Below are 16,251 nucleotides of genomic sequence, written 5' to 3' on the forward strand. Positions count from 1 at the left end.
AGAAAATATAGCACCTTCTGGACTTAAGACAAAAATTGGGGTTTTTCATTACTATATTAAAATTTGCAAATAAGTATTTTTAATACAATGCTACTCTAACAAGTAAACAAACTATGCTTATTAAATTTCCACAAATTTGAATAATAAAAAAAAAAAAAAAACACTATAAAATGCAGACTGTTAACAGTCCCTCCATCAACTTGGTTTAATAGTATTGCGATTCCCAAATGAGCAAAATAAGGTTTTGAATGGATGGTGCTAAAGAAATACTAATGGAACTGCCAAAGCAGATATACAAATCAATTACTTATATATATATATATATATATAAAAAATAAATAAAAAAGCAAGCAATAGCCAATGAAAAGGTTGTTGGTTAAATACTGTAGGAAGTAAAAATTGGTGAATCCAACCAGAACATATTACTTGTGCCTGCTGCACAATACTCCTATAAATGTAGGTGCTATGGGTATGAGACTGCTATTTTAGCAGTTTTTAAATAGTATTTGTTCCCATTTTAAATCATCTCTAATATTAAGTTTTCATTTTAATTTTAGATTCAGTTTTAGAAATTATGTGCATTTATAAATGGTTTTAATTTTTTTTTTTTCAGTTTCAGTCATTATTACTTCACATTTTCGGTTAAATTAAGTTTTTCCGTATAATATGTATATTTCATTCTATTTCAATTGAAGAAAATTTGTAATAGTTTTAGTTAATCACACTGGTTTGAGAACTACAATATACAGATTTCTCTTGCAGTTTTTATTATAGGAGGCTCACCGACACTCTTCATGGAACTGCCAATTTTAGTGCTGACTCTGAGGAACTTGCTCAAATCCCAACGAGGAACCTTCACCACACAGTAATCCAGACTGGGCTCAAAGTTGGCTGTTGTGGAATTAGTCACTGAATTCCTGGAAAAGAGTGACCTTTAAGCAACTTTGAAAACAACAACACTTAAGTGTACAATTACTTTCTGTATAATAGCCAATTTCAATGAAAGAACTCACTTGAGCATGGGCAGAGGGATTCCCAAGCCGAGCTTAGCGGCCACGTAGGCCAGCGGGTAACCTGTGGCCTTACTGGCCAATGCAGAGCTTCGTGAGAGACGAGCGTTGACTTCAATGATGTAGTACTGTAAAGACACAAAGAATGGGATTATGGCTTGATCACTGCTTCCCGAGACTCATTTTTCCAGGATGATAAAAGTGACTGAATTACCTGCTCAGATTCAGGATTTAGAGCATACTGAATGTTGCACTCTCCCACAACGCCCAAGTGGCGAATAACTTTGATGGCCGTGTTTCTCAGCATATTGTATTCATAGTCATTCAATGTCTGACTAGGAGCCACCACTATAGACTCCCCAGTGTGGATTCCTAGAGGATCAATGTTCTCCATGTTACAAACCTAAATGAAGAAAAAAAGAAAATAAAATCAGAAAAGAACAAATGGTAAAACACATACTGGTAAAATGTGAAGGCATGTAGGTATAAATAAATATGCCAGTATATAAGGGAAATTTTTATATATATATATATATATATATATATATATATATATATATATATATAACAGCTCTAGGTGCTTCGTACCGTAACACAATTGTCATAGGCGTCTCGCACCACTTCATACTCGATTTCCTTCCAGCCTTTAAGTGATTTGTCAACCAGGACTTGTGATGTGTGGGCAAAGGCCTGGGTGACCAATGTGATCATCTCCTCCCGGTTATTAGCAAAGCCTGAACCCAATCCACCCAGGGCAAATGCAGACCGGACCAGAACGGGAAAGCCGAGTCTTTCAGCAGCAGCCACTGCCTATAGAAAAAGAAAAAGTTGGACCATATATATATATATATATCTGACCTTTATTTGTCTCTGTAGGGGTGTCAACGTTAACGCATTCGATTAATCTAAAAATTAATGCGTTAATATTTTAACGCAAATTAATCGTTTGATAAGGTTTGACCAACTTCTTCCCGTCGTCGCAGCGCAGAAGGTTATCCATCATTGTGTGATGATGGAACAGCGAACCAGTGTTGCCAGAGTAACGGCACAAGTGGGCTATTTTGAAAATAGTCGCGGGAAAAATTACAGAGACGTGGGCTGCGGTTTTTTGGGCTACTTTTATAATGTACCACGGCCGCCCAAGGTGTATATAGACAAATAAAAATTTAAATAGATCCTTTTACTAATGTGTATTGTACTTGGAATGTATCCCTGGCAACTTAAGAATGGAGAGGCGGTTGTAACACAAACAACGCGAGTTTCAACCAGAGCATATGTGTTAAGGCTTTTACACAGCAGAAATAAACGACAACAGCCACTATAGATTATATTAGATAATAAACATGATTACGATAGGATATTTTTATGTGATTTTCTTGAGTTGAATGTGTACATCTGAAATACTAATTTCCAGCGATATAAAAAAGGCTATAAATAGCATATTTTAACAACAGTAAACGACCAAATTCCACATGTGATCGCAAACGGAAGTGATTACAAACACTCAACGGTGGTTTGAAGTGAGTTCTGTGTAAAAGTGTACTATTAATCTCATAAATTGTCTTATGAAGCATGATGTTAATGTTGCAGAACAGGTCCAATTCTTCTTCATAATGCATTTTGTCATAATACTTCATGTAAGGTCGCAAGAAAATGTTTTGTTGTATTTAGAAATACTTCTGATAAAAGTTGGGTAAATGTATATTGGGATTGAAGCGATGTGGCCTGCTAAACGTTTTATTGCCAGTATAAAGGCTGATAATGGCTGAATAAAAACAAAAGAATAATGATAAAAGAATAAGGATTATATCTCATACCTGGCGGAAATGTGAAAGGTTTGGTTTCTTTAAACTAGTTTGTCATGCATTTCTTTAACACACTTACAGGTAAATCCTAGTATTTTACATTTGTGATTAATCATGATTAATCACAGTCCACAGTAATTCTGTCTCTTTTCTTCTTTACAAGAAGTGCATTTATTCAGTCTTAGAACGTCTTTACGACCACATCAAACAGGAGATGTTTCAGACGCGCGCTTCAACTTCACTTCAGCGTCAGGCGGGAGTCAAGCGAGTGCGGAAACGGTACTGTAGCGTGCCCTGTATCATTTCATATCGAAGCGCAAAATAAACTACGAGCATGCAATGTTTTGGTCAGTTAAGTCATGATGTTACCAAAAAGGCGATTAAAGCTGCCATAAACCTGTGCATGCATGTAATATGTTATATATGGGTTACATTAAGAACATGTCTCTGAAATGGTTTCCAAAACAGTCCTGGAGCATCCTAGCACAGTCTCCCTCATCTAACACACTCGATTCAACTCGTCAGCTCATTAGAAGAGACTGAAATGGGTCCGACATGAAATGGGTCAGAAAAGGTAGAGTAGAGAGAAAATACGATGCGTGTCAGATCTGCGTCACGTTCAGCAGCAGCTCTTAAAGAAATAGAAGCCAAAACAACCTAATAACCAGCTGCTGTGATTCTGTTCATCAAGAACAAAAGAAAAGAGGAAATCAATAACTTTTATAGTTTTAAGGATTCATCTGTATTTAGTTTAGAATTTAGTGTTTGATAACGTCATTCAATTTCTGTATATTTCTGCTGAGGGGCACAGGTAGATAAATAAGACCCTTATTATAATGGGATTATGTGAAGATTAGAAGTTATTTTTAAAGTTTAATAAATGTTAAAATTGATCGCTCTTACTTATAAAGTTGAATGGCTATAGTCAATGGTTAAATATTAGGGTTTGAAGATTGAATGTGAAATTATTGCAATATAAAAAGTATATTTAAAAACTTTAATGTTAGGTGGGATTAAATCGCTGAAAAAAAATTTAATCGATTGACAGCACTAATACAATTTTCAGGCACTTCATGATCCGATCCGATCGGATTCTGATTCTGGGAGTCACGATCACATTCCAAAACAATTCAATTACGATTATCATTATCAACTCTATCACGATGCGTCACATTCTCAGTTTTCAATATTACCGCACATGGCTACATTTTCATATTAATTTTAAAATCAAATTTATTTGGTGCAAAATTTACTTATGTGGGAGAGAGGAAAAAAAAAAAAAGAAAAAGCAAGCTCAGAATCGTTGCATCGGAGAATCGATTTTTTCTCCCACCCCTATAGAGCTTTGTACAGAGACAAATAAAGGCCAGTTATTTTTTTGGAAAAAACATGTCTTTGTTATAGCACACTTTTTCCTAATGGGTCTATAGAGCTGGGTTGCAATTGATTACATGTAATCTGGAAATTAACATATTATTTGAAGTACCCCTGAGATTTTAAAATAAGTATTTTAATAATTAAGTATAACATTTGCATGTTCATGGTTTTAAGATGTTGGTTACTGGTCACATGACATGCAGGTAAACAAATAAAATAAGCAGTTTATTTTAATTGATGTCATTTTAAAAATTATTTTAATCTTACATTTTTATGAGTGATTTAATTATTAGCTTTTCATTAAACTCCGTTTGGGAAAGCCTGGTGTAATGTAACATTTAATGCATGTTGTAATAACAAATGGCACATACTTTCTTACTCTTAGTATTTTTATATGTACGATGTTACCCTATTTAAATCACTGTGATAAATGAGTAAGGCCAAAAGTAATCAAAAAGTAGTCTGATTATTTTACCGAAAATGTGTAATGTAATAGATTACATTAACTACAATTTTGTCACGTAATTTGGAAGGGATTTATATTTTAGGAAGGGGGTGTTTTGCAAGGGTACCATCATAATTAGAAGTCCTTGACATAACATTTGAGACGCCCTGATGTACAATAGAGTAACGAGCTGACCTGTTCAACAGACATGGCTGCTTCACTGGGGGCAACATGTTCATTGATTTCCTCCATCTTCTCCACAAAGATCTTTCTGTCTTCAGTCATCTCTATGGAGGCCACTGGTGTTCCAAGCACACGCACTTTGTATTTTTCCAGCACTCCTTGCTTAGTGAGCTCCACACCACAATTCAGGGCCGTCTGACCACCGAATGTGAGCAACACCCCATCTGGACGCTCGTTCTTTATCACCTATTTGAAGGACAGCAGGATGAACGTTTGACCCAATTAAAACTCTGAAGTCAAAAGCTGAACTGTGCGTTTTAAAGCATTATGTCAGTTTTCAAAATCGGTCAAGAAAACTAGGCCATGTAAATAACTTTGGGATGGACAGCTTTCTCTTACCTGTGTGACATACTCTGGTGTGATTGGGAGGAAGTAGACTTTATCTGCCAGGCCCTTTGAGGTCTGTACTGTGGCAATGTTCGGGTTGATGAGAACGGTTTGGATGTTCTCTTCTTTCAGTGCTTTTATAGCCTGAGAGAAAAAAAAACAATACAATTTGGAAAAAAAAAAACGCTTGCATTTACTTTTGGTTAACTTATTACACTGATGATTAGATTTGTCCCAAAATGTTGGCTTTCCACTAGCCGATTGTTTAGAAGATTCAGTCGTAAGCTAAGATCAAGCAAGTTTCAAATTAATACAGGAAACTGATAAAATACTACAATCACTTCTATTACTGCTACTATAATCAGCTAAACAGTTGAGATGCCACCCTTAATTTGCACAAACATTTAAGGTTTTTTCTCCTTTGACAAATTACCTGAGATCCAGAATAGTCAAACTCTCCAGCCTGTCCAATGGAAAGCCCTCCTGAACCTAGAACCAAAACTTTACGAGGTCGAACAAACGCTTCAGGGTCAGGAGATCCAGGGAAAGTGAGGTGCTCTGTTAGTCTTTGCTTAACTGCAAAAATGATAAGGGTTTAGCCACGTCAACAGAATTACATCACATCAGTAATAATGTTATTACAGTAAACAGATACGACAAATAAGTATGTAAACAATCCTACAAGAACAAGTGTATGTCATAACAGATCACCTGATTTTTCAGATTTGCCCTCTTTAGCATCTTTGACAGCATCCAGAAACACATCAAAGAGACCAACAAGGTCTGTTGGGCCTGCCATGTGTTCAGGATGGAACTGGACACTGAAAATGAGAAGCAAAGAGAAATCATCAACAACTTACAATATAACATTTAAAAATAATTAAGCCCATTAATATTGTATTCATGTAAACAAGACACAAATGACAAATTAAGGCCAACCTGAAGAGTGGTTTGTGGTTGTGAACGATGCCCTCACTGGTTTTGTCATTGGCGTTGGTGAAGAGAACATCCCAGCCTTCTGGAAGAGTTTTGGGATCTACAGCAAACCCATGATTCTGAGAGGTGATGAAACAGCGATTTGTTCCTTTATGGATGCAGGGTTGGTTATGGCCACGATTACCATACCTGAAATACACAAGGACCAATGAAGTTGTAGCTTTTAACAATTAAGTGCTTCTCAGACATAAACCATATCTGAATGAACCCGCTGACTGTTCTCTTCTGAAGAAAGAGCCTGTAGACTGGCATCTCACCCGGCCTTGAGCACAAGCAAAACAAAGCAACTATCCCAGGACTTCTAAAAAAAACACTACCGCTTATCCCAGGACCAGACTAGCCTACCCCAGCTCCTGACTAGACTGCTGAGCTCAGCAACTAGATTTCACACCATGCTGCTCCTTCATGATAACAGCATGGGAAGGCCAAGGAACCAGCCTTTTGTTCCTTTGCAAACCCCTTAATCCACTAACCATAAAGTGATGCTGTCTGGTTTAATCACAGCAAAAATCCAAATATTATTATTATGCTGCATCTTTATCTTGTTCTAATGATTTTTATTTTAACTACAAAAGTAAAATTTTCCTTCAGGTACAAAATACTAAGAATGTATTTTGAACATAAGAGCATTATACTAACCTCACTAAAAGAATACTTTTCTAAAAGTTATTTTAACTAAATATCTTTCTGTAGCTTCAAATGCATTCATTTTACTCGTTTACTTCATGTGATTTTAATAACATGCTCAGCTATCCATCAATTTGTCTTTAATAAAAGGGGTCATATGATGCAATTTCTTGTTTTCCTTTTCTTTAGTGTGTTATGTAGCGGTTTATGCATGTATAAGATCTGCAGAGTTACAAAGCTCAAAGTCTCCCACAAGATAATTTATTCTATCTAAAAGAGAAGGCTGATCCAGACCGGGCTAAAACGCCTCATTAAAATTCTGTCTGTCTGGACTTAAACCTGCACACAGACTCATGGGGACTCGTGTCACGGTGGGGACCCCACAGGTAAACAAGCTAATAAATCATATTTATATTTATAAATAAGTTTTTTGAAAATCTAAAAATGCAGAAAGTTTCCTGTAATGAGTAGGTTTAAGTGTAGGGCAATAGAAAATACAGTCTGTACAGTAGAAAAAGCATTATGCCTATGGAGTCCCCACAAGGATAGCAAACCAGACGTGTGTGTGTGTGCCTGATCGGAAAATTGTAGTGACAGAAACAGTGACATTGCAGATAAAGTTTGAAAGGAGTAAAGCCTGAGTTAATGCTATGGAGTAGGCCAATATGGCAAAAGATGATATTTTGTTTTATGAATAAAAAGCATTTAAAAGCAGCCCACAATCAGTGTTACTGTTACTCCTTACGGCTCCGACGAGGTTTTGTTCCATCCTCCACGCGGTGCCAACTCACAAAATACTATTTCTAGTCAAGCAGTGTGGAGAGCCGCTTTTGGAGCATGCCGCAGCAGGCTGGTATAAACCTTTTATACAGTCTATGGTATAAACACAAGCACTGACTAGAGTGGCCGCTATCAGCTCCAGTGGCCGTGGAGCCGTAACGCGCCGAAGACGCATGCAGTGACGCACCGATTGTCCATTGAAAAGATGACGTTCATTCATCATATCATCATGCAAAACATACACGACAAATGACAAATTTTTCCATTGTTTCTCGAAACTTCATAGCATTTCCACACCGGCGATGACATGACTGCTGCGGCAGCAAATAATTTATATCTCAACGCATTACGTACGTTCTCACGCATTGACGTCATCAAATTGCAATCGGTTCGTGAGATCGGCCAAGTGTAGGGAGTACCGATCGAGTCATAAAATGTGATAATCAGCCGATACAGATCTCCGGCCGATCGATCAGAGCATCCCTAGTAATGTCCATCTTTTTCTGTTCATACAATGGAAGTCAGTGGGCTTCAATGTTGATTGGTTCCCAACAACTCAAATGTCTCTTTTTGTGTTCCACAGAATAAAAATGCATCCGGGTTTAGGATGACAAGAGGATGAGTACATGACAGAATTTTCATTTTTGGGTGAACTAACCTTAATTAAATGTGCTTTAGAAGTCTGCAGAAAGTGAGAAGAATGAACAAAATGCTTACTTCATTTTGTATGTCTTTGCACCAATGACCAAAGATAGAAGCTGATGGCCCAGACAAATCCCAAAGACAGGTTTGGGATTCTCCACACATGCCACCTTCCGTATACTCTCTACAGTCTCCTTGCAGTACTCAGGATTGCCAGGACCATTGCTGATGAACAACCCATCAAAATCTAGAGAAACAGAAGCACAGTGATATATTACTATTAGCATTTACAGTTGGGTTTTCTTACCACGTAAAAAATGCTCTAACCCTAAAACAGCATATTATCATGCATCTTTACATAAAAAAATAAAAATAAACACATCCTTCAGTAATATGTGGGAAACAGTGCCATGGCTCACCATTGCTATCTAGAGGATAATCCCAGGGGACAACAGTGACCCGGGCTCCTCTCTGGCAAAGGCAACGGATCTGGTTGTACTTGATGCCACAGTCTATGGCAGTGATTCTCACTGTGCCCTCTGGATTAAAAACTTTTGTTTCCTTTTGAATTGGGCATAAATAAGAAATAAACTGACATTACACAACATTAATATCACATTAAAATTAATCTAAGAATATCAAGATACTTACTTTCATGGAAACCTCTTTAACAAGATTCCGGGTGTCTGGATTGTCAAAGGGTATGTCATTGGCTGAAGTTCCTTCCACCACAAGTTTCCCTAACATGGTTCCCTTTTCTCTGATCTTTTTGGTCAAGCTTCGAGTGTCAACCCCTGATTTCACAGAAAGATTAGCATTAACTCCAAAACCAAAACTTAAATCACTTACTTTACCAAGAATTAGTTTTGATTTATGCAAGGTAAAGAACTTGCACTGATTGACCTTCAAGCCCAGGGATGCCTTGCTCTCGGAGCCACTGATCCAGAGACTTGGCGGAGCTCCAGTGGCTGGGATTCTCAGAGAGCTCCCCAACAATAAGAGCAGCGGCATGAATTTTGGAAGATTCAAACCACTAGACCACAAAGAGGAATATTTAGAACACATCATACCAGTAGTATTAGAACAATCGGCTTTAGAAGAATTATGACATATTAAAAGTGTATGTGGATATACAAGAAAGGAAAAAACACCTTGCTGAGTCCGAACTCTCCATCTTCATCTTCAGGAACACCGTAATTGCCAATCAGCGGATATGTCAGAGTTAGCATTTGAGACTTGTAAGAGGGATCTGTGAGAGCCTCTGGATAACCCACCATTCCTGTCTGGAAAACTGAGAACACACAATGCATGACTTAGTAATTTCAAAAGTACTGGTATAATACATCAGTACCTTACATATTAAGTTTAATTAAATATTTTTATAATTTTGACTATTATTTCACATGTTACCTTATACATTAAATTTCTACGTCATGGCTATCCTAGTAGGACTACAGGTTGGGGTCAATATGATATAAGAAGGGTTTTGTCATTCCTAAGGAAATTGCCTGCAAATATCTGTATCTAAATGAATATGGAGCATGAAATTGAAGGGGAAAACAAGTTAGATGTCTGCCCCTCAAATGTGTTCGCATTCAATAGTCTTTCTTAGTCTTCAAATGAAAATGCTCCATCATGAAAACATTATTCTGGTTTATTTTCTTTATCTTGTTTTAATGAAGTTTAGATTTTTCCCACTATAACTGACAAAATTCTCAGGGAAACAAATTGCAAACAACATTAAGAATTATTTCAAATGCATCTTGAATATGAGAGCTTTTTTTTTTTCCTCACAAAAAAACCAAAACGCTAAGAGTCACTTCTACTTAATATTTTTCAGTAGTTGCAAGAGCATTAGATGTAATATTTACCTTTTTCCATATGCAATTCTTAGAATATGCACAGGGTACCCATTAAGATGAATCTTTAATAAATAAATATCTTGGATAAATATTCAATATCAAAAAAAAAAATAATAATAATAATTCAAAAGGCATTTATACCGGTCAAACTTTCTGAAATGCCTACTTGTTCTTATTCACATTTTCCACATTTATTTTATATGGAGAGCATTGACAACTAGGAGGAACACTTAAATTTTGGAATGCACGTCTTTTTAATATTAGAAATGCACCAACCCTGGATTACTTTAAAAAGTTGATTAAGACGCATTTAAGGTTGTTTAATTCTTGTATTGTTCTTTTTGTGTTTTAGTTTTCCTACAGCGCTTTGGGTTTAAGAAAAGCACATTACACATAAAATGCATTATTATTATTAAATATTTTAATAATTCAAACACACATAGGCATGGTAAAAGCTAGATATATAAATAAAACAGGAAAAACATTTATAATGCACGTTAGCAGAATGGGATGAAATTCCAAAGAAATCTTTTTTTCTCCTTTTTTTGTATCATGTCAATTTCCCAGCATAAGTGATTTACAGTGATTATTGTGATATATATATATATATATATATATATCAATGTCACCCATTATTGCTGACAATAAAAGTGTCCGTGAAAATTCTATTATTAAACCATGATCAACTTTGCTAATTTATTTTTTTAAAACAGTAAGGAAACATTTACTGACTGGTTTGTGTGTTGATAAACTTTTTTTTGTTTTTAATTAAATGACTACTACCGTTAACTGTGGACAAAAAAACAAATTATATGGCAAGACAAAGGTTCACTTAATTTTGTCTAACGATTTACGACGTTAAAACACAAAATAAACTTTTTTTCAATTTATTTATGTCACTGAGTCGAGAATGAATCTAAAATGAGATGGGATGTCAGCAAAATGTCACACATGCCCAGCCAGGGAAGTGGCTACTGGCGAGTGTTCCCTTTTAAACGTTTAGCGGGAAATCAGACACGTGTAACTGAATATAAGGAAGTTACACATTTATTAGTCACGCTCTGCGGTTAGAAAAAACAGGACAAGTGGGTGATAAGGAGCAGCGGCAGAAAACAGGGCTGAGGGACACACATTTCCAGTACATTTTCTTTGATTTCACTTACCAACTTCACCAGACACTGAGGATACGGCACCGAACAGACGGCCTTTAAATGTTGTCCCGTCCTCCAATACTAAAGATGCCATTTTCAGCAACATGACTGTTAGTATTTCTAAACCCCAAAAGAATCTCGGCGAATATCTAGCGCTTAAAAGTATGTGAACCGAACTGGTTGACCAGTTGCACGTATGTTTTCCCTGTTCGCCGAAGTTCCCACGTGAAAACCACGCTGCTCAAGACTATGTTTTCCCGAATGCGGATTAAATATATGCGATCTCAGATATCGCTATCTAGGCCAAATAGCATGCAGTCCTGATGTAGAAGAAGCTCACTAGAAGATTTCGATGTTTTAAGTGAGTTAAAGCCAGACGAGCTCTGGTTAGTAGAGAGAAGTCCACGCTCTGCTCCAGTCACAGCAGCGTGGAGCCGTGCGTGTGAACTTCCATCTGGTTTTATACTAACGTGGAAAATCACTGCGCGTCACCACGCACGAGAGGAGGAGGAGGCCTGCTCTTGGCTTCATTTACAAAAATAACAAAAATGCTTTATTTTTCATTTTCTTGACGTTTTTGTTTAAAAAATTAATAATAAATTACAAAAATAATATGTATCTTGTGTATATTAACCTGTATGTAGTCTCACATAGGATACCCCAAAAGAAGAAATTAAATTGTATATTCATAACCAGGGGCGTACATTTCATCTAATAGTAGGGGGGGGGGGGGACAATAAACATAAAATTTCTCAAGAGCAATTTTTGAAGGGGACACAAATAATACAGCCAAAATTGTACTTGTAAGGATAGATATGTGTACACAGCATGCACATTGCATGGACTGTGTTTATATATGAGTTCAGTTCATATGGTTCATATATGGGTATAATTATAATTATTATTTTGGTCCACCATAGTATTTTAGGTTTCGTCTGAAACCGAGTACGTCTCTTTAGATATTCAACCGCATTATGCCCACTGATCTGCCACTTAACATCATATTGAGCAAAACCCAACACATAGGTAGGTCTACAATATTAGCCTAATATCAGTTTACACACAGGCTTATCGCCGTGTTAGTTGTAGTGAGTGACAAACTACAGTATTAAGCTTGTTAACCTTATAATCGCTCATAGAAAAAACATCGGATATCATATTTTTTTTGTCATGACTAATTTATTAATGATCCAGCATCATCTGTATTAAAGAGAAAGAATCATTTCACCCGATGTTTAGAGAATAAAATAGCCTTGACAGCCTAAGTTACTTACACATAACTAACTGTTACTGAGGTACTTGCTCTCTCTCCCACAGGAGTGACCGGACTCGTGTGTGTGTATCGGTAAAAGAGGAAAGCAGGCCGTGGACCAAACTGAGGCAAGGGAGGGGGGAATCAAAACATTTCCGAATTTAAAACGTTTTTTGCTTTTATTTTGTTTTACTACTCACACAGTTATTTTAAGTATATGTCCATTATGTTATTTTTTATTACACAGAGTTGCTTGTAATGATATTTTTAGGGTGGACAACCCTCAGATGGGGGGGAGGGGGAGTTATATAACACCTCAAATGAAAATTTACTCACTTTCAGCCCATAGATGAGTTTGTTTCTGCATCTGAACAGGTTTGGAGAAATTTAGTGTTACATCACTTGCTCACTAATGGATCCTCTGCAGCGAATGGGTGCCGTCAGAATGAGAGACTAAACAGCTGATAAGAACATCACAATAATCCACAAGTAATCCACACGACTCCAGTCCATTGATTAATATCTTAATAAGTGATACTGTGTTTGTAAGAAACAAATCTATTATTAAGACATTTTTAACTTACAATCATTGCTCCTGGCTAAAATTATGAGGCCTCTCTCCGCTTTCTCCAGTGAAAAAAGTCATCTCGTCTGAATCGGGAGAGAAAAATGCACGGATCAAGCACCAAACATGTGAAAACAGTTCTAAACAAATATGTTGGTGGATTTTAATGATTGAGGACATGCAACTTTTCATTTCGCAAAACACTAATCGATGGACTTGGAGTCATGTGGATTACTTGTTTATTGTGATCTCTGTTTGGACTCTCAGTTTGACGGCACCCATTCACTTGGTGAGAGATCCAAGTGTAATGCTACCACTCGTTTCTCTAAATTTGTTACGATGAAGAAACAAACTCATCTGTATCTTAGATGGTGTAAACTAGAGTACATTTTCAGGAAATTCCATTTTGGGGTGAACTATTCCTTTAAACAAATGTGTATGTATATACAAATGAAACAAAAATGGGAATATTTTGAATTTGCTATTGAATTTGAGAAGACAAATGAACCCCAGAGACAGAGAGGAAAAAAATTATTTATTCACACTTTAATCATTTCACACAGGTGAACTTGAGTAGTCTGATATTACTCATACATTTAAGCTAATTTGTTATTTACACTGGTTTTTGCTAGTTGTAATAGATAAGAGTGGTTTGTGGATCACTGACACTGTCGTTTCGTTGGCGCTGCGGCTTTTTGTAGCTGATAATGGGTACAGGAACCCCCCTGAAGTGATCCATCAGATCCATCCCACCAATGAAGTTCACAAAGATGATGCCCAGTTTGGCAGGCATGAGACTGCAAGAACAGGTCAAGTTAATATTGTGGTTAAATTAGATCCTGTCCATCAATTTTGTGCAATATTGAAACTATTGAGATGTATTAAAATTAATAGAATTAATTATTAATAATTAAATGTTGATAAATAAACTGAATTTAAATCCACATTAACAAGCATTTATAGGCCTAAAATACCTCTTAAGTGCCATCAAGAAATGTAGACTTGAGGGTAACAACAAATACATCTTCTCCTGTAGTATTGCATCCACAATTTGTTTTGCTACATATCTCTGATCCAAGATTGGAAGAAAGGATGGTCTCCTTAGCAAAGGTAGAATATCAGTGTTACTGCATGACCAAGAGCACCAATTTCTAATGACGTTTCGTATGAAAACAGTATTGACTTACTTTGTTTGACATCCCCTAAACATTTTTGTGTTTAATAGATAGGGGCACACTATTGTTGTTTTGATTCCTTCCTTTTTAAGGGCAAGCAGCTCCAGTGCAATAGATTCTGCAAAGCTCACTGCTGCAGACTTGCTTGCACAATAGTCTGTGGATAAAACGTGTTAGCAATCCTAATCGATTTTTAAATTGTATCCTAATTTAATACTGAACTCAGGACATTGCACATTCATGATTTAGTGTTGCACAGTGACAGTATCTCTGAAATCCATTTATAAATGTACCTGCAAGGCCGTTCATTGCAAACGACCCTCCATGGCATGCCACACAGACCAGATGCCCATGGTTTCGTTGCAACATAGCTGGGAGAAATGCCTTGTAAGTCTGTGAATGCACATATCAGGATGTTTTTGAGATAACAGCTCACTGTTCCCATAACATAAAAACAGAGGTATAAGGAATGTACACTGTGAAGAAAACGCTGAATTACTTTTCCTTACCCAGAAATGAGCAGCAACATTGACCCTTAGTGTTCTATCCACCAGAGTGTCAGGGGCTTCTATGAAAGTGTATTTGCCCGTTACCATGCCTGCATTGTTCACCAAAATTGACACATCTCCAACCTCCCTTTTAACCTGTCGAAATGTTTTTAGTACATGAAAATGTCTGGAAGGACACCTTCTTACACACCCCTCATAAAAATGTAGTTCATAGTTGCAATGCTGGCAATTATTTATTTAATAATTATTTACCAGTTCAGCAACTTTGTAGACCTCACTTCTTCTGCTGCAGTCACAGGTATAGGCATACACACGTACATCCAATACTTGCTTTAATTCTTTGGCTGTCTTGTCCAGTGCATCTGAGTTGATATCCCACAAGACTAACGTTGCTCCATGGTGGCCAAGTTCTTTGGCAATCAGCTTTCCAATCCCATTTGCAGCTCCAGTCACCAAGACGATCTCTCCCTCAACATCTTTCTTGCAATGTGGAATAAAGAGTCGAACAAAGGCTTCAAAAAAGTAAAAAAACGCTCCAAGAATGAGCTCAAAAATGTCTTTTATGAACCAGAGTTTGTGCAGTACCCTCTCAAAGCTTTGAATAACCTGGTTATGCATGTCTCTGGTCTAGTCAGCACGGCAACTAATTATTCCTCCTGTGTTTTCACATAGCTGTTTTGGTGGTTCTTCTCCTTGAACATGTTTCAGTAAGTTTGGATCTCAGGTACAGCTTGTTCCAGTGAGTCTGTTTGTTTCAGAGCCCCATCTGTTAGTTTCCAGTCACAATGGTATTTGTTTGACCTGTCACCTAGAGTACATTAGTGTAGTTAATTTTAGATGTTGCTATTGCAGCATGTGGCCACAGATTGATGTCATGATGATTTTATTATGAGGAATTATTTGTGTGATTATTAAATGACTGTATTAAAACTAATGGTGTTATTTGTATGATACTTTATTAATATCCCTTACGAAAATCAACAACGGTTTTATTATAGCAAAAGTGTAACTTAATAACTAGTAACCATGTTTTTTTTATGTTACTTTTTATGTTGTTGTTTTATTTGTTTTTATTTTTTTACCAGTTGATAACCACAGTTTTACTACATGGTTAAACTGTGGTTAGTGCAGCGAAACATGGTTAATTTGTGGTTAGCATGGTTTAACTAAAATAACCATGTTTTTTTAGTAGTAATAGAAGTAGTAGTAGTAGTAGTAGTAAAACCATGGTTCATTTGTGTAAATTAACTCGCACGCGCGTATATATATACAAAAAAAGAAGAAATTTACACTATATGGTGTACTGTGTGTTTAAATACTAATCTAAAACACCGTTGAAACAGGAAGGGGATGTAGCTCAGTGGTAGAGCGCATGCTTTGCATGTATGAGGCCCCGGGTTCAATCCCCGGCATCTCCAGAAATGTTTTCATCATATTTATAATGTTATAGCATTATTAAACATAGTCATCATCAAGTGCTTTTGA

General features: G+C 36.6%; 2 protein-coding genes and 1 non-coding gene across 4 annotated transcripts in view; 1 reads left to right on the top strand and 2 right to left on the bottom strand.

Annotated features, from left to right (window-relative positions):
* The window catches only part of cad (carbamoyl-phosphate synthetase 2, aspartate transcarbamylase, and dihydroorotase), a 31,715-nt gene extending 19,994 nt beyond the window's left edge, over nucleotides 1–11,721 (bottom strand). Inside the window, exons 1-15 of one of the 2 annotated variants that reach the window (XM_058755630.1) lie at nucleotides 11,278–11,721; nucleotides 9,404–9,543; nucleotides 9,156–9,285; nucleotides 8,904–9,046; nucleotides 8,672–8,813; nucleotides 8,328–8,499; nucleotides 6,147–6,332; nucleotides 5,919–6,028; nucleotides 5,641–5,783; nucleotides 5,220–5,351; nucleotides 4,833–5,066; nucleotides 1,599–1,820; nucleotides 1,225–1,413; nucleotides 1,014–1,138; nucleotides 784–917 (exon numbers count right to left, since the gene is read on the bottom strand). In XM_058755630.1, the coding sequence (XP_058611613.1) occupies nucleotides 784–917; nucleotides 1,014–1,138; nucleotides 1,225–1,413; nucleotides 1,599–1,820; nucleotides 4,833–5,066; nucleotides 5,220–5,351; nucleotides 5,641–5,783; nucleotides 5,919–6,028; nucleotides 6,147–6,332; nucleotides 8,328–8,499; nucleotides 8,672–8,813; nucleotides 8,904–9,046; nucleotides 9,156–9,285; nucleotides 9,404–9,543; nucleotides 11,278–11,371 (2,296 nt within the window). In that variant the 5' untranslated portion in view covers nucleotides 11,372–11,721. The remainder of the gene's footprint in view (nucleotides 1–783; nucleotides 918–1,013; nucleotides 1,139–1,224; nucleotides 1,414–1,598; nucleotides 1,821–4,832; nucleotides 5,067–5,219; nucleotides 5,352–5,640; nucleotides 5,784–5,918; nucleotides 6,029–6,146; nucleotides 6,333–8,327; nucleotides 8,500–8,671; nucleotides 8,814–8,903; nucleotides 9,047–9,155; nucleotides 9,286–9,403; nucleotides 9,544–11,277) is intronic. The other variant, XM_058755632.1, reaches the window with a different exon arrangement.
* A 1,132-nt stretch (nucleotides 11,722–12,853) lies between these two features.
* Nucleotides 12,854–15,631, bottom strand: si:dkey-221h15.4 (uncharacterized protein LOC563950 homolog). Its single transcript, XM_058756395.1, has 7 exons — nucleotides 15,019–15,631; nucleotides 14,767–14,901; nucleotides 14,551–14,650; nucleotides 14,270–14,414; nucleotides 14,057–14,182; nucleotides 13,102–13,879; nucleotides 12,854–12,978 (listed from the first exon to the last, which is right to left on the bottom strand). Exons 1-6 carry the CDS (start codon nucleotides 15,382–15,384, stop codon nucleotides 13,711–13,713), a joined length of 1,041 nt encoding a protein of 346 aa, XP_058612378.1. The 5' UTR covers nucleotides 15,385–15,631; the 3' UTR covers nucleotides 12,854–12,978; nucleotides 13,102–13,710.
* Nucleotides 15,632–16,112: 481 nt separating this feature from the next.
* Nucleotides 16,113–16,184, top strand: trnaa-ugc (transfer RNA alanine (anticodon UGC)). Its single transcript has one exon. It is a non-coding gene; the product is annotated as a tRNA-Ala (tRNA).
* The last annotated feature ends 67 nt before the right edge of the window (nucleotides 16,185–16,251 follow it).

This window comes from Onychostoma macrolepis, chromosome 20 (genome assembly GCF_012432095.1).
Source record: "Onychostoma macrolepis isolate SWU-2019 chromosome 20, ASM1243209v1, whole genome shotgun sequence".
Lineage (NCBI taxonomy): Eukaryota > Metazoa > Chordata > Actinopteri > Cypriniformes > Cyprinidae > Onychostoma > Onychostoma macrolepis.